Source organism: Cydia strobilella, chromosome 2, assembly GCF_947568885.1.
Source record: "Cydia strobilella chromosome 2, ilCydStro3.1, whole genome shotgun sequence".
Classification (NCBI taxonomy): domain Eukaryota; kingdom Metazoa; phylum Arthropoda; class Insecta; order Lepidoptera; family Tortricidae; genus Cydia; species Cydia strobilella.
Genome location: NC_086042.1, coordinates 15,281,020 through 15,307,001, shown reverse-complemented (window position 1 = coordinate 15,307,001; position 25,982 = coordinate 15,281,020). Strand labels below are relative to the sequence as shown.

The window sequence follows — 25,982 nt, the reverse complement described above, 5'->3', positions numbered from 1 at the left end:
TGGCTTGAGACATCATCTTTATTGTTGTAGTACATTGCTTTAACGTCCGACTTATGGTTTGGTTATAAAACCCAAATAATCGAATATTTTTATAAATCATTTTGATTTCTTTGTAAATTCCTCTAAAACTATTGAATATTTTGGTACATAGTGTAGAAATGAAATAAAGAATATTTCATTGGCTTTCATTAAATACTTCACACTTGTATGTGCAATGCATAGTTTGGGTGCAATATGCAATATTCGCAACTAGGCGGGAGTCATTCTGATGACGTCATTCCGTTGAAGTAGATAGCCGGCGCCGCTGTCTCCCGGCAATTTTGTAAACCTAATACTATGTCGAATAACATACTAAAAGGTGATAGCGGTTGCCGGATCTGAACTATATTCCCATAAGGCAGTGCACTAAAACCTCCTAGTTTGAGGTTACTTTGGGAATTAATTGTATCGAGCGAAGTGTCATAATTCGTGTATCGGAAGCTTATAAGTTAAAGATAATATAATTAAGAACTACATATATTTTTACCACGGCTACGAATATCAACGTCTCTTAGAAAAATGTGATCATATAAGGAGATTTTTCGCCTCCTGGCTCAGGGAGCAGCCTTAAAAATGGTTTATCCTTAAGAAGTACCTATAGGAAATTGAATTACTAAAATAGTAAGAAATAATAAAAATACAGACTAAAAAAATAAAAAATCGTTTTAACACATTTTATTCCATTAAACGAATTTATTAACATTTTTTACGCACTGAACACACTTCTGGAAAGACATAACGAAATATTCGTTAAGAACGATCCAAATACAATATAAATATAAAAAAAGAAACAGAAACACAAACCCATAACAGAAAAACTTATAGGTAGAGAATATTTTAATATACAAAATTGTAAATTAAATGGGTATATAAATAAATTGCACTTAGAGAAATGACTTTCTCATAAAACGCTACGTAACTTAAGTTTATAATAAGTAGGTAAGTATAAATGCATTTTTTTGGGTGGCAGATACGTACATAGCTGGGAGAACAGCGGCATATTTTTGTTTATACATCGTGAATAAGTAGGTAGGTACTAGTAGATGACTATCTCTGTTACATTACTTCTTGTTATATATAAAATGTAGGTATGTTTGGTATTCAGCTGGAAAAATAAAAATGTGAGACAAGAAAATTTCTACTATCGTGATGTCCACATACTTTATAAATTTTCGTTAGTCAGCATTATTAAAAGTTAAGTATTGTAACATGAGATAATATGCCGTTATTTATTTTGGCCCTTAGTCTGTTAGGTATGTTTCATTAACGTTTGCGCCATTTAAATAATCGGTTTACCTTTTGAATGTCGGTTTGTTCTCCCAACGCTAATTTGTAATCGTATTTCATTAACAAACCTGCTAAGTTCACTTTAAATACGTTATTTATTAACTGACTAAATATTAAATCTACTCTTAGCTTCATGTTTACGTATTATTCACGTTGATAAAATATAATATATAAATTAATAATATTGAGCAAGATAATTTACGATTCTTTTGAATCATTATTATAAATCGTAATCCTTTGATTTAAAACCAACCACTAAATAATAAAATATTTACTTAGTATGCAACATTCATTGGTGTTTTAACTACCTATAACATGTGTACTAACTGTGCATCGGTGAACCTTCTTACAAAAGATCCACCGATGTACAGTGAGGTTCGAACCTCCCTGTACAGTTAACAGTGTGGGCGATGGTATTACTATACAGTACAGTTGTCTATTAGAAAATATTCATCACTTATAGATGGCCAACCACATTCTCACTAATAAAAAAGACGCGAAGAGAGAGCTTACGTTTTTCACTTTTGAAAATGGATGGCCAAATTATAAGCATAGGTATATATTATTATATCTACGCATTTAAAAATATATTTTTTAAATAACTTATTAAGGGGTATTTAAGTGTTCTTAAATATTCTAACAACATAGAAGCATAGTCACAATTTTCAGGTTATGCGAGGACGTCGTGAGAATATTCTGTTAGAATGTAAATGTAAAAAGCTGTAATTTTCAAGTCAGGGCCACGTTTTATTTAAAATATACAGGCATATTCTTCAACCAAAAACGTCACTTTTGACACTGACAGATCAGATCCATAACTAGTCCAGATCTATAGTTTGTCAAAGGAAATCAGAATACGCCTGACATACTCAAGAACCCGTTGGACCTTGATTTGTTAATAAGAAAAATGCATGAAATAGCGTAGAAAATATACATTAAGGTATACACGACAGTAAACGATCGTAGGTACAATTAAGTTTGATATACGTGAAATGTACCTAATTATTTTCCTCTCGAAAGAGTAGTTTTGTGCATATGTAAAAGTACCTGTCAAAGATACTTTTATAAATACTTATCTAAAACGCTAAACTTAACCTATTGGCATGACTGGACAATATCCTTACACTTAATGCTATAGTATTCGTAAATGATTATAAATTAATAAAGGGCAAACTCTGTACAAAACTTATTGGTATAAAATGTAAAATATTCACAACAGTGAAAAATGAATACAATCAGGTTTCATAGGACTGCGTCCGTAGCACGTCTTAGCACCATTAAGCACGCGGTGTGATTTAAAACCAAATTACTTTAATATACTAGCAACTTGTAAAAAAATAACAAACATTATGTTCTTTTTTAAACTTTCAAATAGGAAAAAAATAACGGTACCATTCGATTCCTTACATTTTATTTAAAAAAAATATTGTACAGCAATCGTTTGTGACTTTTGTATTGCTTTAGACATTTGATCCTCAAAACAAACCGAATCGACTGATACCATTAAAAAAAATTGTCAACTACCCTATTAGAATAAGAATTATAATTATACCGGCGTTCTTTTGCTTTGGACGACTCCAAATCGATACAACTTATAGACGTGCCAAGTCAAACAAAAATTTGTCGCGCCGGAATAATTACATCACCGGTGCCGAATCGATGCTAAGGTACCTAATCGTCGTAGTTTAGCAATCGCAACACTACACCGATTCTAGAAGATTTAAGTCGCACCGGCCACAACTGACGGACTGGTCAACGTCAATGAACCATGACTTCACATACCATAAAGTTTTGCGAACGTTTTAACGGTGACAGACGGATCGGTGCAACCGACCATCGGACGCTACCGATTCACATTCGACCGGGCACGTCTATTAGATTCATCGTCCGTCATTAAAAAGGTCACAGAATATAAAAATAGGGCAGTCTCTCGAAGATCAGCCGTCGCGCGACCGGTGCGGGTGTTGCGGCTCGCCGAGCAGCCGCAGCGCCATCCACGCGGCCAGCGAGTGCGAGGCGGCTGCGGGGTGGGTCTGACGCGGCGTGGCGGCGGCGGCGGCGGCGCGCGTGCGCAGGCGCTGCAGCAGCACGGCCGCCGCCAGCGCTGCGCCCGCCGCCGCGCCCGCCGCCGACGCGAACAGCGCGCCGAAGCTCACCGCGCCCATGCACACGCCGTACACCACCTGAACTCACAATGTGACCAATCAAATAACCGTCGACCGCAAAACTAAATATATGTACAATTATCGTAGGTGTAGCTGTACATTTATTGATCATAAAAAGTAACATTTAAATAATAAGAACTAATTATTTTAAATAAGAACTAATTAAACATATTAATAACGGGTGTTTAATATGTCTGTGTCTCACGGAAGTTTTGTTATTAAAGAACGAATTATTTTAAATAATATAAATTACTAGCTGATACCCGCGACTTCGTACGCGTGGATTTGTATGTTGGTGGTTATATATTCTACATGAGCATAATATAGACCATTATGCAGCAAAATATATCAGTAGGGACGGTTAATCATTTGTTAATAATTATACAACGCATGAAATTTATCTTTCACAAACTACGAAGTTTCAAGACCCTTACTGAAAAAAATTGTTCCCAATATAATCCCTCTCGACCCTCTTAGAAGATTTACAAGTCCATTATTAAAAAAAAAATTCACTCCCGAAACTATTAATACAAACTTTTCAAAAACGGTGTAGGTAAGTAATCAGTTTTCGTCTATTTTAATATAATGCCCTTTTTACCAAGTTTCAAGTTCCTAACTTAAAAGAAAATTTGTACCACATATAAACTTACACTCTTTAGTGGTTGAATTTTTGAGAACGTTGAAATAACTTTTTTGGAATCTTATATAATGTCTTTCTAAGAAGTTTCAAAGCATTTGTTATAGATTCACTTTCAACCCCTTTTTAACCCTTTTAGGGGATGAATATTTAAAAATGCTTAAATTACTTTTATTGTATTCTAATAACTTTATACAAAGATTCAAGTCCCGCACTCAAAAAAATATTTGATCTCTATACAAACTTTCAACCTCATTTTTACCACCTTGGGGGATGAATTTTCAATAATGCTGAAATAAGTTTTTTTTCTCTTTTAATTATATATCTTTCTATGAAGTTTCAAGTACGTAGCTTAAAATAAAATTAGGACCACGACAAACTTTCAACCCCTTTTTAACCACTTTAGGGGATGAATTTTTTAAAACGCTGAAATCACTTTTCTTGTATTCTAATAACATACCTTTATGCAAAGATTCAAGTCGCGCACTTAAAAAAATGTTTGACCTCCATACAAACTTTCTACCCCTTTTTCACAACCTTAAGGGATGAATTTTCAAAACCGCTGAAATTAGCTTTCTTCTCTTTTAATTACCTTTTTACGAAGTTTCAAACTTAAGTTAAAAAAATAAATAAAAAATATATATTTAAAAATATAATAATTAAAAAAAAAAAAATTTTTTTAGACCTTATACAAACTTTCAACCCCTTTTTAACCCTTTTAAGGAATGAATGTTTAAAAACGCTGAAATTAGTTGTCTTGTATTCTAATAATATGCCTTTATACAAAGATAAACTTTCATCCCCTTTTTAAACCCCTTAGGGGTTGAATTTCCAAAAACGTTAATATTACTTTTTTTTAATGGCTATTATGCCTTTCTAGGAAGTTTCAAATTATTTGTAATGGAGTCAACTTTCAACCCTTTTTTAACCCATTTAGGGGATGAATTTTTAAAAACGCTGAAATCACTTTTCTTGTATTTTAATAATATGCCTTTATACGTTTCAAGTCCCGCACTAAAAAAAAAATTATGATCTCCATACAAACTTTCAACCCCTTTTTCACCACCTTAGGGGATGAATTTTGAAAAACCCCTTCTTAGTGGATACTAACGTCATAAGAGCTACCTATTGTGAAAAATTCAGCTCTCTAGGTCCAACGGTTTGGGCTGGGCGTTGATTTAAGTCAGTCAGTCAGGACTTTTAAGTTTATATATATACATTTTAAATAATCCTGAATCAGTCAGTTAGTTTAAATTTTTGATTAAAAATAATGGTCCGAATGTTTATTATAAATAAATTGTGGTGATCGCTTACCTACCGGTAAACGGTAAAAAGGAAATATCGACGAGATTTGAACTCGCGACTCCATATTTCCACTTTAATTTAATCGTCATTATTATAATTATGTTTTAGCTTAGGAAAGCGTCTAGTTGGAAACATGTAGATTTGGTTTATTCACAATTTGTTTAATCAAACATTGCCTCACCTTTTAACTTCATTTTAAATCATAATAGTTCTTTTAAATCATAATCCACTTACTTCTTCTCTAATCCTGCCACTAAACACGGTGACTGGTTCTCTTGTCGGACCAAACGCCAAGTCAGCCTCTGACACCACTTCGTATATGCCCGAAACGCCAACATCAGCGGATCGTCCCTCCCGAACGGTCCTCCTTTTGCGAAGAGACCTGGGGCCGGCCACGGCGGGCCCTGGAGGCTTGGCGGGCACCACTGCGTCGGAGACTGGCTTGTCGGAGCCGAAGGTCCGCGGTCCATGGGGGAAACGTTCGCGCTCGTCCAGATCGCTGGGACGATCCTGGAGTGAGGAATGTAGGTTTTATCAACAATAACTTTTTTAATGCAGTTACTTAAAAAGTGCCATTTTACGTGGCTATTTAGCATTCGCAAAGTTCGTTCTTGCGAACTAGTACTTTTTTAATTTTAATTTAATTAATCCATAAGTCCATACCAAAGAGTTTGGATTTTCAAATACTTTATATAATTTATATTTCGCCTTTTGACACTTATTACGTACCTATTTATTAGAAAAGTTAATTTGTCATTAACTATAGTTATTTATAAATAAAATGTTATAAAGCACAATATTTAATAAAAAAAGTTTTTCATAATTTGGCTGAGTGAGACTATCATTGCAACGTTGGCAGTCGTGAAAACAAAAAAGAAGAGAACTTGTACAGTCAAGTGTAAAAATATGGGTGCACACATCACAGTACTCAAAAATATGTCCCATAGCTCTTATGTCAGCGATTTAAGAACTATGGGACATATTTTTGAGTAAGTTATGATGTTAAGTTAATAGTTACATAATGACACACTTTGCACACTTGCAATAATGTGTACCTATTATTTTTGCGTGATTTCACTTTTGCCTTACCTTATACCTTTTATATACCTTTAATACCGTACCCCTTTACCCGTACGTACGTTTTACCGTATACCTTTTGTATACTTTAAGGGTACCTCGCGCAGCGCGCTTATCGACTAGTCAGTGGCAGACATTGACTTGGTACTCTATTAGTAATTACTATCTAATTATGTTTAATTTCCTCGCATAATGCACACAAAACATTGTGTCATGCTGATACAGGTTTGGAAAGGTAATTGCCAACTCGGCGGTACCTCTTTACCGAACGGCCACTGTCATAGCTACTCACAGTGAATGGTCTAGCCAGGGCCTCGACTAGCTCCTCGACAGCGGACATGTGGTCAGAGTCCTCGGCCACGGGCGCGGGCGCGCGCTGCGGCAGCGGCGCCGGCGCTGGCACCGCGTCGCCCGATACCTCGTCCCCGAAAGCTTCTTCTAGTGGTAAACGACTTTCTTCCATTATACTCGATTCTGCTACTTCTTCAGCTGATGAATCACTGAAAAGTGACAAGCTTTTGTTAGGTTACTTTGAACGGCCCTCGTATCGTGATGAAAATTAAGCTAGATCGATTTATGCTATATTTTTTATGATCGTTATGTACCTATTATGGATTGCTAATATAAAAATAAAGGGAGCAAAAAGAGAGATCACAAAAATTTGTAAAGAAATCAACAGACTAATGGATAAAAATAAGAAACAGAAAAGACAACTTATATTTGAACGCCATATAAATAAATCCGGTGCAATTAAGCAAGCATACAAAGAGCTGCAAAGAACTTCACAATGGGCAACAAGCATGAAAGGCAAACATGGGAAACTTATCTCCGACAGAGCTGAAATATTACATAAAGCTACGCTTTTTTACCAAGACCTGTATGCATCACAGGAAAATTATAATAGAAAAAGGAGATGTTCCAGCGATACTTGTTGCAGAAATTGAGCATGCCATCAAAACTCAAAAAAAGGACAAGACACCGGGAGAAGACAACATTACCAACGAACTACTAAAATCTATGGTTGAACTTCTAAAGCGTCCGCTCCAGGTACTATTTAAAAACATCTTATTTAGTAAAGAAATCCTTGGACAATGGTCACAGTCTACTACAATAACCTTGTTACATAAAAAAGGTGACAGAGGCGACCTAGGGAACTATAGGCCGATAAGTCTAATGTCCAATATATATAAAATATTCTCAAAAATCATATTAAGCCGGGTTTCGTAAAAGATTCTCAACCACAGACCACATACAGTTTGTCACACAGATAGTGGAAAAATCGAATGAATATAGAAGAATTATTGACTACGAAAGCATTTGATTCATTAGAATATGTCGCAATCTGGGAAGCACTAGCACAACAAGGAATAGAAGAGCATTATATAGAACTACTGTATAATATGTACGCAAACCTCACAGCAAAGATTAAACTAGAACGGGAAGGAAGAGTTTTCCCTATTAAAAGAGGTGTTCGTCAAGGCGATCGGATATCCCCGAAATAATTTTGTTCAGTGCTGGAGATGATCTTTAGAAATCTTAACTGGGATAACAAAGGACTAAAAATTGATGGAGAATACCTAAACAACTTACGTTTCGCGGATGATGTTGTAATTTTTGCGGAAAACCCTAACAAACTAGAAGATACAAGACGTAGTGAACGAAAGTAAAAAAGTGGGCTTATCAATAAACACCTAAAAAACTAAAAATATGTCTAATAGTCCAAAGAGAATGATCTACGTAGATAACAAGGAAATAGAATATGTTAAAGATTATATATATTTAGGCCAGCTGATCTTTTTTGAAGAACAGACTGATAAAAACATAAAACGTAGAATTGCCCTGTCATGGGGAAAGTAGAAATTGAAATTCAAGCTTACGAGAAATTATGAAAAATAAGGACATATCCATAAATACAAAAAGAAAATTATATGAAATTGCAATTCTGCCTTGTCTAACATATGGCTGCCAGACATGGGCTCTACGTCAAGAACATGAAACAAAACTAGCTATAGAACAGAGAAAGATGGAACGTAGTATGCTAGGAATTAGAATATCAGATCGAGTAAGAAACGATAATATAAGAAAGAAAACTAAAGTAACTGACATCATAATAGAGAGAATATGAAGATTGAAATGGAAGTGGGCTGGACATATTTGACCGAAGCGTAGCGAAGGTCTACGGTTTGACTCGCGCATTTTGCTTTTGTATGTCCGGATGTTCTCCTCTACAGGTCGCAATTCTCAACCGATTCTCGTGAAATTTTGTGACCAAATTCTATGATTAAATAGATTTTTTTTGTCGACCCGGTTTTTGGAAAATTTTCAAAATGGCGGAGTCGTGATAGCTCGCGCCCAAACAAATAGTCGTATCGATATCATAACAGTATTTTCTTTTAGAGATATGTTTACAGATTAATCGGCAAAAAATGCAGAAATTTTGTATTGCTGGTTTTGGCGGTATTTAGATGTTTAGTTTTTACTCGAGAAAGAGTAGCCATATTTCGTCAGCTTGTATAAGAACTAGCGTGGCGTGTTTTGCAAACAGTCGCTTTTTTCGTTTGCAACGGGTGGTCCCTGGTTCGATCCTCGGCAATTGTATGCTGCTGCATAACTTTTTGTATTATTTTTTTTCACTTAAATTTCGTATTGTTTTTTTATTAATTTTATATTTTTCTATTTAAAAAAAATGAAAATAATATTATTGATTAATCAAGCGCGGGCTAAGCGTATTCGTTTCATTTTACAAGCTTTTCTTTAACTAGACCTAAAACATATGTTTTTTTTTATTTTAATTTTCTAGTGTTCTTAACCGAGGAGCCATACATTTATTTAGATTTAAGTGGTTCACCTTATTCCGAATTTCATATAATTTTATTTACAGTATTTCTCTTAAAATACGTTGATTTTTTGCTTTGAGGTTTAGGTAGTATAGATTCGTTTGTCTGAGCGGGTTTATGGAGCCAATTAGTCAATAATATTATTGAAAAATTCAATAAAAATTGAGAAAATTTTGCCCAACGCCTGTCCAGGTGAGTGATCATCCATGTTAAACAAGATGGTGAAGTACGAATGGATGGTGAAGATGGTTAAGTTTAATAATAACTAACAAAGATGTCACTTTTTAAACAGGTGACCTAGCTAAGTAGTGCCTAATTTGCTCGATATGTGGTGACATCGTGAGGTCGAAACGGGCCGATTTTTAGGGTTCCTTATCCAAAGGGTAACAACAGGACCCTATTACTTACTAAGACTCCTCTGTCCGTCTCTCCGTCTGCATGTCACCAGGCTGTGTCTAATGAACCGTGATAGCTAGACAGTTGAAATTTTCATAAATGATGTATTTCTGTTGCCGCTATAGGAACAAATACTAAAACGTACGGAACCCTCGGTGGGCGAGTCCGACCCGCACTTGTGCGGTTTTTAGAGTTTCGAGCGCTCAAACACCATACAATTTTATTATAAATAACATTACTACATTATAGCTGTACTATTTGTAATACAAGAAATACGAATTTTTTTTATTAGAAACTAAAATCCGTTCTGAGCCATGCCGGGTCCAAAGGCCCCCATAACACTAGCAGCGTTACCCCGCTGTATGGCGATGGAGACCTGTTGGACGAGCCATCCATTCTCCCGAAATGGAAATTGTATGAAAAAAGTACCTATTGTCTATAGCTATTCTACCCTCTTATTTAAACCATCCTAGACACATCCATCTTAAGCTATGCTCGCGAGGTCTACAGCTCACAGAGCCACTAGTAGTAGAATAAACGACAATAGATGGACAAGGAAAATCATATAATGGACCCCACCAAAAGAAAAAGGAACACGAAAGCATGGTCACCCAAAGACACGATGGGCAGACATATTTAGAAAACGTTGTGGAACAGTATGGAGAAGATTAGCTCAAGATAGAGACACACGGAGAACACTGGGGGAGGCCTACGCCAAAGAGGCGACTTCCATAATTAATGAAGGATAATTGTTTTAAGTATTTCAAATTAATGTTAAAGTATGTACTAGTAATTATTAAACTTATACTAATATTAATATGATATATTTCATACCTAGTTGTAATAGTGAAAATGGCTTTAATTTTAAAAGACTGTGATAATAGTACATTATGATACAAGTGTGCTAAGTTGGTCATTACACACGAGGCGATATTGTACGCGCGAGCTGTAAGCGAGCGCGCAATAAGACAGCCGATGTGTGTAATGACCAATGCACATGCGTTTCATACGACGTTTTTCAACACACTTGCGAGAAAAAAAAGAAACTTTCATAATTATCAAATTTTAATAGTTAAAACAGTTAGTATTGTGTGTTTCATCTGTCATACTCGTTCTGCCGGCCGGCCCTTGCTCGCCCCGGCCGCGGACGGCGCGGCGGGCGGGCCGGCCGGGCCGCGCACCGCGCAGGCGGTCGGGCGCGCCCGTGCCCGCCAGTCCGACCAATTAAAGGAGGCTCAATTTCCATGCATATTATTAGCAATCAGTTAGCTTCTTAACAGTCGGATAATATAATGAAAAAGCACGAGTGGAATAATACACTGAAAGAGCACGCGTGTTAAATATCTAGGATTATGAGCCAAAAATCGGTGGAATAAAAACGTCGTTTTGAGCAAGTGTGTTGAAAAAATAGATAATGAAATTTAAATAGAATGTTAAATTAAATCTTTATATTTTATAAATAATACCTACTACTAGTTACTTACCTATGTTATACAATTCTAAATACAATACAATATAATGTGCAACTAGAATCTTTATGCATGCAAAGGCAATATTAAAAAATGTACTTAATTATTATGGTGGAATAAAGGCTATTTTTAATTTTTATTTTTTTTAAATATAAAAATCGTAACTCTACTGGCACTATTTAAATGAGCTCCACGCATGTTCTAGAAAAAGTATGCCACTTGTATTCTTACTTGATTTCATTGTGGTCGCGATGAGTCCGATCATCCTTCCTGTCCAGAGCCCCGTGTCTCTGAGGGGCCACACCGGCTAGCTGACAGTGGTCCAAGCAGCCGTGCCTGCAGATCTCCACTTTGCATCGAATATGCACGCTTAAGGCATCGGGGAACTTGAAGGCGTGGAAGAAAGCGTACGTGATCACCGTTGCTCGCTCATCTGCTGCCTTAGCTTTTAAAAATCTGAAATTACAATAATGTGAAATCAGATCAAGCGGCGTAGGTCCCTGCCTACTCGTACAGGCACTCGATCGTGCTATACATATAATAGGAGCAGACCCTAACTAGGTTCATCAACAGGCAACAGATGATTGGTTTACCAAGCATTATAATCGGTATCCTATTACCTGGATATCATCTTCGGACGCAAAACGCAGCCGTATTCATCGGAAAGCTGTATAATGTGTCCGGAGCCATCAGACGCTGCACACGATTTCACTCGCATATCGAATTCACCTGCAAACAAAAGTAAATACGTAAAATGACGGTCTTTAACGTTTATTTCTTAATACTGTATAAACGTAATACAACATAAAATCACTTCATTTAACAGAAAGAGTAGGAATTTAATTGTGGGTAATAAAATGGCAGGATGTTTTTTGCTATAGAAAACTTCAGAACCTTGCAGTGTTTTGACGTAATAATTATGAAGTGATTCCTCCTTATTTAGAAGTCGGGTTATTATTTTTTGCTATTATTTCTTAATGAATAATTATTTATTGCCCGATGTACTGTACTGTACAAGTGTATTAATAAATACATAGACCGGTACGAATTATTATTTTTATACGAATTTTAAAACTGATTTTTCTTTCAGTATCTACGAGGGGTGGCTGGAAAGTAATCTCCTTTGTCTATTACAATTAGAAAGTCACACTGGCCACTATGTTTTCCAAATGTCTGTTTATTCCTTTTTTAAATTTGCCGTCATTCATTTGTTTATTACGTTTTGCTTTGAATTGGCAGCATTAATTGGTGAATATGTCGGAAGAAAAAAGTAAAATGGTAAAAATTGAGCAACGTGCGGTTATTAAGTTCCTCACTCGGGAGGGTAATACTCCATCGCACATCCGAGAACGCATGTTGGCGGTGTTCGGTGACTCATGTCCTTCCGAATTTGTCGTAAAGTTTTGGTCGAAACAATTTAAAAATGGCCGCGAGAGCCTTGAAGACGATCATCGCTGCGGAAGGCCTGTTTCAGCGGTTACTGGTGAAAATGTGGCCGGTGTAAAAAAAACTCATTATGGAAGACCGCCGTATTAAGCAGTGGGAGATTGCACGAGATATTGGCATTAGTAAAGAACGGGTGCACCAAATTATTCACGAACATTTGGGAATGTCCAAGGTCAGTGCTCGATGGGTGCCCAGAATGCTGACTCCGTTTGATAAAGAGCGACGTGTCGAGTGCTGCAACGCGTTTTTAGAAATGAGCAAAGGTATGGAGGAAGAAATTGTTTCTAAAATAGTGACTTGTGACGAAACCTGGATAGGCCAATGGGATCCTGAAAGTAAACAGGAGTCCATGCAATGGATATTTAAGGGTGAGAAGCCTCCTCGCAAGTTTAAGGTCCGTCCGTCAGCAGGCAAACTGATGGCGACAATTTTTTGGGATGCCGAGGGGATTTTATTAATAGATTATCTACCAAAAAATACTACGATGAATGGTACATATTATGCAAACTTATTATATCAGCTCCGAAAAAAAATAAAACAGACACGACGAGGCAAACTTGCCAAAGGAATTCTTATATTGCACGACAACGTCCCCGTGCACACCGCTCAAGTTGTGAAGGCAGCTATGAAAGCAAACGGCTACGACCAGCTGGATCACCCACCTTATAGCCCAGATTTAGCCCCCTGCGACTACTTTTTGTTCAGGCTTTTAAAAAAAGGCCTAAGAGGGCGGCGATTTTTGACCGATGAAGACATGAAGTCTGCAGTAAACGAGCATTTTGACAGCAAAACAAAAGAATATTATTTTAACGGTCTAATGTCACTTTATGACAAATGCAATACGTGCATTTCTCTTACAGGAGACTATATAGAAAAATAAAAAAAAAACTAGCCACGACAGTTTTTTACTTCATACTTAGGTAGATTACTTTCCAGCCACCCCTCGTAACAAAGTTGTCCTTCTTTTAGTAACTTACAAGTGTTGTTGTTTTCATAGGTACGGTACATGGCTATCTTAATATTTCCAAAACGCACAAGCTAAGTACTTACACTAATGTCATTCACACTTAGCGGTTTCAACGAGAGTGCTTCTTAACTAACCCATTCATCCAAGTTAAGTGAAAAGTGATTAAACTGTTTACCGAAACCACAAAAGGCTAAAGTATGGCCAACATGCAAAGACGGAAACACGTAAACAAATATACCATTAAACAAAGTAAACACGAAGAAAGCTGTCGCGTCGCAATACAAAGTTGACACGACGGCGGCGACCGGCGAGTGGGCTTAAAATGGTTAAATAAATGTAGTACGGTCAAGCCTCAAATATTCATGCAATTTTGAATCTTATTTCAGGAACATCACATACTTCCTGACGATCCTACGTGTAAGCTGCTTAAATGATGATTGTACGTAATAATACAACAAAGTATTTTATAGAGACGCGTGTTTCTTCAAAGTATCACGATGTACATTTATGTATAGGTAAGTATGTTGTTTTCGAATTAATTTGGAACACGTATTTACTGTTGCTAAAATGAATAGTTAATTGATTTCCAATACATTTTGTACTCATTTATGGTTTCATTTGTTAAAATTGTTTTTTTTCTACCTCTAAACTTTACTTGATGGCGGTCAAAAGTGGCAAGGATATCTTAGAAAAAAATCACAGTTTAATATTTAGTTGTATATTTTTGGGCCACCTTACTGCCTAGCTACCTACTGTATCTTTTATGTATTTTTTGGCTGGATTTTATCATATTATCCGGGCTGTTTTTTTTTGTTCACGTTTACTCCGGCATTTGGCTAAGTACATTTAAGGAGACTAAATGGCATACTTAGTTTGTTTTCGAAATTTTGAAACATTTTTTTTATTGTTTATACAAAACAATTAAATGCTACATTTTCCGCTACTGTAGAACCGGCATTACAATTAACGTAACCAAAAAAGTTAAATATAAAGTTAATATCATGACATGTAAATATCATATCAGGCACCTACAGTCCGATATAGTACGCCATTTTTTTTCCTATTAGTTACTAGTAATTAGGTAATGAGTGGTCTAAAAACTGAAGAATAACAAACTGAAAATATTAGTTTAATATTTATTTTAAGTATCTTTGATCATCTTGAGATTAATCTTAAAGTTTTAGTAAACAATCAACAATCAAAGTTCTTTCAACTACTTATTTTAATATGTTATATCCGCCTAAAAATAAACCTTTATTTTTTTATTTACTTTGTACGTTTTTTTTATCAGTAATTATCGGTTGAAGAATTTAGTAATCTACAGAACTCGAGACTACTGTTATATTGTATGTAAAAGTAATGTAAGTTTTAAAAACCTACCTATATCCATACCCAATCCACACTTTCATACCTTAACTTACATACTTTCCATAATTTAATGAATATACATACCGTTATAAAATAAGATTAAGCATGACCGTATATAGGTATATTCTTACTTTTTTTCTTCTTTTTCTATTAGAGTTTCATTAATTTTTTTCTGACTAGGTACTACAAAAAAGATAAGATTTTATGTCTAAAATACATAAACAATACATATTAAGTTTTTGTGACTAGATTTTGCCTTGCAACAAACAACAAATTAAAATGTTTATTTGAAATGAATAAACTGATAGCTGCAGACATTTGAAGCGGTATCTTAGACTATATGAGTAATGGCAAATGGTCACACTTGGAAATGCCTTATCAGAAAGGTAAAACTTAATTATTGATTATCTTCAAAACGGAGTTAATAATAATACCAGTATCTTTAAGAAATTAACTTAATTTACGCTTAGGAATGCAGCCTTATAATTAACGGAGTTAAACAAAACACGGTATATAGTACCTATGAGTGTATCATAGCGGTTTTAATTTACAGGTATCTATGAAAACAGTCATTCAAAGCCAGCAATAAAAAAAATCCTTACATTCAAAGATACTGTACGTTATTGTATAGATACTCGTATATTATGAAGCTTAGAAATAAATTAAAAAGGGAAAAATTTACTGTCTTGGGTGGGACTTGAACCCACGACCACTAATAGCATCGTTAGCAGACGTTTCTGCTTGATACAAAATTAATTTAGACATAATTTATTATTCATCAAAAAGAAATCGTTTCTTATAAATCCATAAATGTTCATACGACTCGTAACAGTTTAAAATAGTAAATAAATCTCACCTTACTACAATATTTGTTGTTTCATAATTTTCATACGGGGGCGGTAGGTATCTTTTAGTACCATCTTGTGGTTTGAAAGCGAGCGAGGTCACGTAAAAAGGTCACTATATACACGTCGGCAGCGTGACATGCCTAAATGTTATAACAGCACTTTGAACTATCGTCATAAAAAATAAGCAAATAAGAGCATATTTACGTTAGTGACTTGACTATTTTAAGTACCTGCTTATATTTCTCCCATTATTGGATTTTGGAAATTCTCAGTAGTAAGAGTATGCATAGGAGGTGCAAGTACGTACCTACTGCTCGCCCTTAGAGATGGTCAAAGACGCCTAGTCTTTCTAAGATGGCATATAGCATATAGTTGAAGAATTGGGACAGGTTCCGCCATGGCGAGGTGGCCCTGGTATGTGGTGGTATGGGTTCAAGACATCAGCCGCGCCGCGACAGCTAAAGACGCCGACACTGGAGGGCTTCGTCACTTTTCTTTAGTATATGATATCTATTGCAGTTTATAATTTATATATACTCGTAGCAGTGTCACTACTTCACAAACTCAAATCAAAATATGTTTCCAAAGTTGTAATTATTATTATTAATACTTTATTTCAAGCAACATGGCTCATAAAAGCAGTGAAACATTAAAATTGAAAATAGAAAATTAAGAATAAAATTAAAATTAATTAAAATTAAAAAATACAAATTCTATTGACCTATGGGAAACATGTCAGAAAATATAATTAAGATTTAGAAAAATATAAACATATTATTATTGATTGTATTCTTATTTCAATTTAATTTAATGTCAAAAGTCAAATCATTAACATGTCTCCGATAAATCAATTAATATTATACATATATCTTTTTATTATAAATATATCTCTTATTTCGCCCAATTTTGAGACACTGGTGCATGCAATGACAACCAGTGTAATGCTAAGTTTACTTATAATATATTTAATACATAAACAATTACACGCGATCCACCAATTTTGATCGACCGCAACCTACTTTAATACAAAGTTTTAAATTTTAAATCTGCTCTGACTTTGCAATATCGGATAACATCAGATTAACAATCAGAGGGCTCAAAGATAATGAGGTGGTCGACGCACGATTGAACATCGTACTTGTCATCAATTAAATCAAACCATAATTTATCTTAATTAGGATAATAATCTTCTTTATCAAACATCTTGTTCACATCTTTATATCTGATGCGAATGTTCTCACACCGATATTTTCTCGTTTTACTTGAATTAATTTACTTCTTTTGCTGTAGAACCAGGCGATTGTGAGGATTTTTTGTCCATAAAATTTAGCATCCACTCATAAATCTTGAAATATTATCTTAATTTAGCCCGCTGCGGTTGTTGAATATGAGTACCAAGTAGCTTTAAAGCTAGTGGCTCTACAATCTGTAGACCTAGCGAGAGCCCATGGCTCTGCCATTTTGAAAACGAAAATCCAAAAACTAAATTGAGAAAAAAAAACATCCATATACCTAACTAATTTGAGCCTGCTCACAATATTTCCCGAGAATCGGTTGAGAAATGTGAACTTATTTTATTCATGTTTATTTATAAGCTTAGATAATATTATATATTGATGACTTAGATACGAATCTTTTTTATTTAATTTTTTATGACAGCCCATTATCGCAACCCACTGGTAACGAGACCATCATGCCGTTAAACAAACGTATTCGAGCGTATTTGTCTAGTATACTTTTTACCATACTCTATACCGTTAACGGAGATATTTGCTCGTCATTATTGCCTTGTTAGACTCACATTATGCGATTAAGAGCTGTCTTGAAGCTTTTGCTTGCTATTCATAAGTTGATATGAACTGAAGGAGTTTCCGTAAGGTTAGGGTGACTCATATAACTATTGCTAGTAAAATTGATATGCTTAATATTAACGCAAAATTAATATTTATTATAATAAATTAAAAGAAAACAAGGATAGTTGTCCTCGAGCGAGATTTGAACTCGCGAGTTATTTTGATCCTTCAGCATTTTCCTAGCATCCGTCCAGACATTTTTCCTAAGTTTACAAAAACAACTACCATCTGAATTTTGAACCCAAAGGCTAGGTCTTATTGGGAATAGTCAGGTTTCGTCGCTTTACTAAGAAGCAAGGGGCAAAATAAGTAACGTTTCGTACTAAGTTCCGAGAAACTCATTAGTGAGTTATCTTTTTTTGTGACTTAGAAGAATACCATATGTTTTTTAGGAATTGGGTTATTCTATACAACAGTTTTTTTTTCGCAACAAGGGGGCTAGCCAAGCTGACAATCGTTCGGTACGGTGCAAACGATTGTCATCATGGCTAGGCCCCCTGTTCCCTCAGAAAAAAGAACCAGTTCTTACCACCAACGCGTTTTGGTGGTAACTAGATTACCATCCCACTAGTGCGGGTGATTAAGCCATAAGGATTGCACCCGGGACCCAATTTGTAAGGTAAGACGCGGAATTTTCCGGTTTTGGGACTTATACATAGAAACTAGTACTGGAAACACACCTTGTTAAGCTCGAGCCTAAATTATGAATATCTCAGCTCTGGCTCGTATTACAATATAACGAAATGGAGTAGCTCCCGTAGTAGGTCTATTGCTTGGTATATTTACATTGAGGCCAATTCTAACTTACATTGTGACATCATAATGATATTTAAATGATGTCAGACGCCTGTGCGTTTCGCTCGCGCCAATACATGTACAGACAAGTACGAGCGAAATGTACGCGCGACTGACATCATTTAGATATCATTTTGATGTCGTTAGTTTGAATTGGCCTCCAGATATGATATAGTTTGCTTTGGCGTCAGGGGTACGAGTGATTTATGTAAAGGCTAAAGTGTAACTAAAACGCAATTGTGTAAATAAAAAAAAAATCTTTTTAATTTACAATTAATAAGATAAAATTTCATATAAACGTTAATTTCTCAATAACTATTTTAATCTTAAACTTGTACCGGTAAAATTGTTTAAATATTTTTGATCTGTTTAGGATCGGTTTAATTAAATACTAATGGACATACAATTATATTCACAATTATTAGGTAAACTGTGTACTATATTTATCTAGGTATTATTAAGTAAAAAAAACTTAATTGTCCCCATTGGTAACAAATGAGAAAAAAAAGCAAGGTGGTTTTTATTACTCAGATTTTACCACTTGACTGGGAACCGTTTAAAGTACAAAAAATAGAAGTAGGGATAACACGTCGACTGATTGTTTCTTCTACGAAAACTTTCCACCTTTGAAAGCATATTTTCATGAAATGAGCTATCAAGGTCACTTTTTAAGGTCATTGGACTTATATTTTCAAATTCTGCGTCGCACAAATTTGTAAGTTGTAATCCAAAGCTAAGTGCCACAATTGTAAGCTATAATGATAAATATTTCGAACGCGCTCTTAATGAGTGTTCGCGAGCTGCATCATTAACACCGGGCATCAAACAACATTACATTCATAACATGTTCATAACTGTTTGCTTATATCTCGAGTTAACATCACACCTCGTCTGTCAGTGAGACCCTCATATCAATGAATCTGTCACTGACATACGTGGGTGTTAATACCTATACCTTACTTACGTTTTAAAACACCAATTCGATTTACCTACTTGTTTACATAGACTATAAAATGAATAATTTGGTTTTCCCATGTTTTTCATAATTGAACATTAACGCTTTTCCTGTCTTTCATAAACTGCATGTATTTAAAGTTCTGAATAAAATCAAGTTATTTCGGGTAATTCACCTTTTAAAACCTGTTAATAATATTTTGATTGATTCGTTATTTATTTATTTATCCCTTATTGCACAATACAAGAAAGTACAAATGGCGGACTTAATGTCAAACATTGGGCCAAACAAAAACTTACAATTGGTGCGGAAAAGAAAATCAGTACAGAGAGATAAAAGTCACTATCTAAATACTATATCTGCAGTTATCATATTATTAATAAACTTAAATAGATAACATACATTAAATAAAAAGTGATAAAGTCCACTGGTGGCCGGGGCGGAAATCGGACCCGCGTCTTCAGCTTACGCGGCTAACGTCCTGACCACTAGACCACCCGGCCACGGCGGTACCCGTACCAAATTCTGGTGTATGGTATCTTTAAAAGGCTAGGCGCCTTTTAACGAACTCTAAGGGCGAGCAGTGTGTGATTGCACCTATACGAATCCTTTACTGGATTACGGTATAGCGAAAGAGATGGTGCTGCCATCTATCCAACTAGGGAACGTATGCATCTCTACACGTGGCCCATTCCATAGTGCGTGCTCTCAACCATCCAGTCTGGTCCAGCGCTAGGCCATCGTGAAGAGGAGCCATAACCATCGCATAGCCATCTCGCTGGTCCAGCGCTGGGCCATCGTGTAGGGGAGCCATAACATAATTGCCAGTTTTAACACGGCCACCATCTGATGTGTGTCATAAAATAATACACTTTATCTGTTTTATGGTTATCAACTGGCATTTTTAACTTTAACTAGGTATAACTTCACCGAGCACGGATGTAAGTACAGTAGGTACTTAAGGCCGTTCCATCGGTTTGCCGCTGTCACTGTCACATTTCGCAAGAAAGAACGGGAAAGATAATGCACGCCAAGTGTCAATTTTGATCGAATTTTGACGATTTTTATTTATTTTAAAAACGTTACCTTACAATATCGAAATTCGAAAGCTATGAAATTACTATTTAAGTTAAGATTGTTTTTTCTTCTTTTTTTGTTTATAGTATCACATAATAAATAACCGAGTTAAGTTGGATTAAAAGTCCGAGTTAGAGGTTACTTTGGGAATTAATTGTATCGAGCGAAGTGTAATAATTCGTGTATCGGAAGCTATGTTATTAAAGATAATATAGTCAAGAACTACATATATTTTTTCCACGTCTACGAAAATCAACGCCTCTTAGAAAAACATGATCATGTAAGGAGATTTTTCGCTTTCTGGCTCAGGGAACCGCCTTAAATATGAAAAAATAAGCAATTGACGATAAACCTTAGGTCGTGCTTTTCGAGCTTCAAGAATCAAACGGCTCGATCTGCCGCGGTGCCCGGTAATTCATCACTGCAGTGAACAGGCCTGATTAACGATTATTTTCTTTTTGGCTGTCCGTAGCGCATTTTTACAAGGTACAAAACATTTTAAAATCGTTAACATTGGTAAAGAATTGGCCCTTGGGGCTTTTAAGATACCGCTGTGCTAATTTTGGACCATTTAGATTACGAACCGACAAGGTATGTCCTGCAAAACCAAAACGGTCAATTTAAAGCTTATATTTTCGTACATATTTATCAACCACTTTAGCTGTTAATGGTTAGGTACTTTTAATGACAGATGTTTTACCAAGCATTTATGGCCTAGCGGTTCTTATGTAAGTAATATAATTTGATATTTATCAATCGCTTTTCGGCAAAGAATAGGTAATATTATCGCGAGGAAACCAGAACAATCCCAATAAGGCCTAGTTTACCCTCTGGGTTGGTAAATCAGATGGCACGTTTTCGTTAAAACAAAAGCCTGTGCCAATTCGAAGCGAAGCGAAGCGGCGCGACGCGGCTAGATCAATCCTTTGACAGGTACCCATAGAAGTGATTATTTATTATTAGGAGTATTACGGTTGTTAGGCTAATTGCGAGGTCTACAGCTCACAGAGCCCCTAGTTTCGTTTATTGAAAGAGCGTTAGCGAAGGTCTCCGTTTCGATTGTCCGGATGTTTTCCTCTGCAGGTCGCATTTCTTAATCGATTTTCGTGAAATTTTGTGAGCCGGTTTTTTGATCGTTTCCTATTTATATCAATGTTCAAAATGGTGGAAATTGAGATAAAGGACTTAAGTGCATGTAACGTCAATGGCACTTAAGACTACTGTGATAATGACTCAACTAATTAAGATTTATCATTTTTAAATTTTTTACCTTATGAAGCTTATCGCGAGGTCTACAAAAGCTCACAGAGCCACTAGTTGTTTTATTTTTATTTCTTAAAATTCACGACAATATTAGCACACAATACAAAAATCTGTATTAAATAAGAATAAAGTCGATATCTTTCCAGCATCAAACCCATGCACGTGTATTATAGACGCGCCCACTTCGGACAAGGCCATCGCATCGCGTCGCGCCGCGTGGCGCCGCTTCGCTTCGCGTTCGCGAGTTGTTCGCCTACGTAAGACGCATCCTTATGATTAGACTATTTTAAGATACAACCGGAAAAATGTTAAGTTGAGAAGGAGGACTTTTACTTTGTTACAATCACGAAAACTATAATTGAAATAATTAATATGACAGACTAATATCTAATGACGCTTGTGTTTAGTACATACATCATTTTATCTACACCAATATAATAACCAATGATCGGACAAATCATCGCAAAACCATCAAAAATTATTTATATCTCAAAATAGGACAAGATTTAATACATTATTATGTACAGTATTTTTGAATAACATTATATTCAAAACTGCAGTTTAAAATTGTTCATTTTTTTATTGGTTCCATACCATATTTATTTTTGCGATAATTTGTCCGAACTCTGATCATACCTCCCTTTAATATTCAGAAACGATAAGCTAACAGCCTATATTAACAAACATGTATCTGTGGGTGCATCGTAATTTTAACTTTACGTTATCGATAACCGATACCTTAATTACATTCAAAATATAGAACATCTCTGAGAAACAGAAATTTGATTTGGCCTTTATCCTAATATCAGTCGAGATGACGTTTTATTCGAAATGAAGTGTTAGTTGCAAACAATTTTGTCAAATTTCGCATATTACTTGATGTCGAACGATAGCCAAGTAACACAGAAGTGTTGTATAAACGTTTAGTAATAGGCTAATAACTGTCCGCCGGCAAATATAAATATGGCAGTCGGCCCCCGACTCTAGTTTGTCTCTGAATTAAAAAATAACCACGGTTGCGTGACATGCAGTGTATGTACCTGTACATAATTAGGCATTAAAATACTCGTGTGATCCTTTTATGAAACTCGTTTCATTCGTATCATAAACCCACACTCGTATTTTAATGCCTTTCATTAGTAGCAGTTACATAAACTACTATTATATTTCCGCTCTGATTATGACTACTAAATTCATCAATTTCTCCCAGAATTTGACCATAACTTTAAATTTCGAAAACAAAATATAATAATACAGGCACGCTAATGGAACTAACAAAATCACAATAGGTAATGACTATTTTTGTGCCAGACTTTTATATTTTGTTTATTGCCGGAATCCTAACGGGTCATGCAACAATACACTATAATTCACATAATGACAGACACCAATCGGTGGAATTGATAAACATTTATATAAACGTCTTCGTTTTTGAATTGGTTATAAAGCTAAACGAACGTTTTATAGTGGAATCCGGTTTATTGAATAGTATTGTAAAATTGAAAAGCATAATTGTAAGAACGACGGAACAATGTTGATTGAGAAATTAAGATTATATAAATTACTCTCAAGTCTCTCAACCATTAACCATTGTTAATTGATTAAGGGCTGATTGGATATTTTCGCATGACATTTGGGACGTTACCTGAAGTTTAACAATGTATGAATTATTAAAAATATAATAAGTTTATGGCAAAAAAAAAATTTTTGGTACAAGCTTTTATCGCTGATTGTACTTTTCTTTCTACATGCAACTAACTCATCTAGACAATTTTAAAAACCCCAAACACAGTAGGTGGCTTTGTTTTATCACAGAGTTCTTATATTAGCCATCTCCTGTCTCCGTCATCAGATCAGCTCGATAGTACCATAATATTGCATTGTCACCCGACTTACATATCGGACTTCATCGGAAACAGGGTCAAATTTAACTTGCAAAATTTGATTACTAACATACATAGGCAAAGTTGCAAGTTAATAAAAAGCTTGTAAAATATCTGTTAAGTTGCTATAAATACTAAAACTTGTAAGAAAAATGTATTTGTCCACTACTAGTCAGTGCCGTTTTACGAAACATAACGAATATTATAGAACGAATAGGTAATACATATGTAGGTACTGATTATCACTAATATGCTTGTGTTAACTGCTAATATGTATTGGTCAAATCACAGAATAAATAATTTTTTTTTTTTTAATTTTCATCAATATTATCTTTTCTGTGGGTCAAATTGTCATTGGTTAAATGCTTCAATGTTGTCGTCAAATCAAACTGTAAAATAATACAGATCGTGCGACACATCTAGTCTACTCTTCAGAGAAGACTAGATTTTATCTTTAAAATCTATATTTTGCGATTCGTAACCATGGTTCAGATGAGGCTAGATTTTGACGAAATCTTTAAGTTTATATAACACGTATTTCTCAACAAACCGTTAAAAATTGTTATAAAAAATATCACCTCGGTAGTCGTTGATGGCGACTACAAGCGTCAGTGTGGACCCCAAAGGTACGATGCCCGACACTGGCGGCGCCCACGGGCCCTTGCCGGCTTGGATCTCCATCCAGCAGTCCACGTTATCTCCTGCAATATTTATTACAAGTTATTAAAATCAAGCCACTGGTGAAAAACAAAATCCCCAAATATTTTTATTAGTCCATCAAAACGTTGGTAATATTATCTGGCTACGAGTTTAGCCGCAATTTGGTATTAAGCTGAGTGTTTGGAAACAAAAAATACAGGCACATACCTATTATAAGAATAAAATAAAATATTAGACCAGGCGATTTGGAAAGCAAAAAAAATTGTTTTCCTATTTGTTTTGATGCTGTTAAGATTTAAAAGACACACCATATGTCTGTGGCTGATGTTACAAGTGACATCCTGTACCACAAGTAAAGTTACCTCTGAAGTCCAGCTGCACAACATCCAAATCGGCGATGACCATGGGGGGTTTGGAGGCGGTCTTCTCATAGTCGTTGAACCACTCGCAGCGCAGCCTCTTGGCTTCGTCCCACACCTCCAGGAGATCCTTATCGTATTGGACTACTACTGTGTTTTCGTAGAACTGACCGTGGAGATCTGAAATACGATTTTTATGTTTGTAACAGGAATCATAATTGACTGATATCGTTTTAGAAATCAATCATCTACTTATAGTTACATGAGAATGTATCGAGATTATAAATGAAGTTGTAATATGAGAAATTAAAAACCAAACATTTAATTTTTAAAGCCTTATTGCTAGGGCTGAACATGCGGATGAACTCGCGCAAAAAGTTGAAGTCGCGTCCGAAGAACGCGGATCGAACCAGTGGCCTCTTGATCGACAACGCGCAAGCGAAACTGAGCTTTGAAAGTTCCAGTTCAACTCCCTTTCAGCACCATCAGCTATTAGGATACTAATCTACCAACATCAATCGAACCTGTACGTTCAGTCTTTATTCCATAAGCTTTAAAATCGAGTTTTCATTGTCAGATCAGCTTATAATAATTCGTTTTGCTGGTTTATTTTTAAAGTCGCAAATAGTTCGATGCGGAGGGAAGGAAATACGCTAGTACGCAGAGCAAGTATTGCTTTGAGGGATGGCATCGTATCAAGGGAGAATGGTCCTTACGTGCTCGCTATGTGGTCCGGTGGGTAGCGATTCTGAGAAACAATGCGCGCACAACATTCGCAGAAGGAGCGGGACGCATGCGTCGTCCGTTATACACCACAGTAGCCATAGTGGATACAACTAGGAATCGGAACGAGAAAAACTCTCTTACTTTGTTGAAATGGGACCGACATGCCATAAAACTTGGCCTGCAACGATTTATTGCGAAATTGTTACGAATTACCGCAGCTGCCAAGAAGTTTATACATACAGCGTTTAAACGGATATGCATGTAATCTAGATTCATAACTATCAGGCATTTTAACAATGAAGCAGTTTCTTTTACATTGCATTTTTAAACATACCTACATAGTTTATGGTTAGAAGTGTCAGCAAGTTCTTGGTGTGGCTCGAAACGTTCGCAGTAAGTTTAGTAAGACACTTGTCTACTTTTACTCGACGCCCTTCGGCGATTGTTCTCAGTATAACGAACTAAGAAATGGAGGTGTAGGTACCTAACTCTTTACATGTTTATTTCACTTTTATCGAGTACGGATCAAATTATATTCATGTAAAGCAGTTTTAAAATTGAGAGCAAGTG

General features: G+C 35.6%; 1 protein-coding gene across 1 annotated transcript in view; it reads right to left on the bottom strand.

Moving 5' to 3' along the window:
• Nucleotides 1-698: 698 nt before the first annotated feature.
• LOC134752406 (cuticlin-1) overlaps nucleotides 699-25,982 on the bottom strand; it is a 117,838-nt gene continuing 92,554 nt past the window's right edge. The window contains exons 6-12 of the mRNA XM_063688120.1: nucleotides 24,690-24,866; nucleotides 24,246-24,368; nucleotides 11,833-11,941; nucleotides 11,444-11,668; nucleotides 6,803-7,010; nucleotides 5,668-5,943; nucleotides 699-3,509 (exon numbers count right to left, since the gene is read on the bottom strand). Of these exons, the coding sequence (XP_063544190.1) occupies nucleotides 3,264-3,509; nucleotides 5,668-5,943; nucleotides 6,803-7,010; nucleotides 11,444-11,668; nucleotides 11,833-11,941; nucleotides 24,246-24,368; nucleotides 24,690-24,866 (1,364 nt within the window). The 3' untranslated portion in view covers nucleotides 699-3,263. The remainder of the gene's footprint in view (nucleotides 3,510-5,667; nucleotides 5,944-6,802; nucleotides 7,011-11,443; nucleotides 11,669-11,832; nucleotides 11,942-24,245; nucleotides 24,369-24,689; nucleotides 24,867-25,982) is intronic.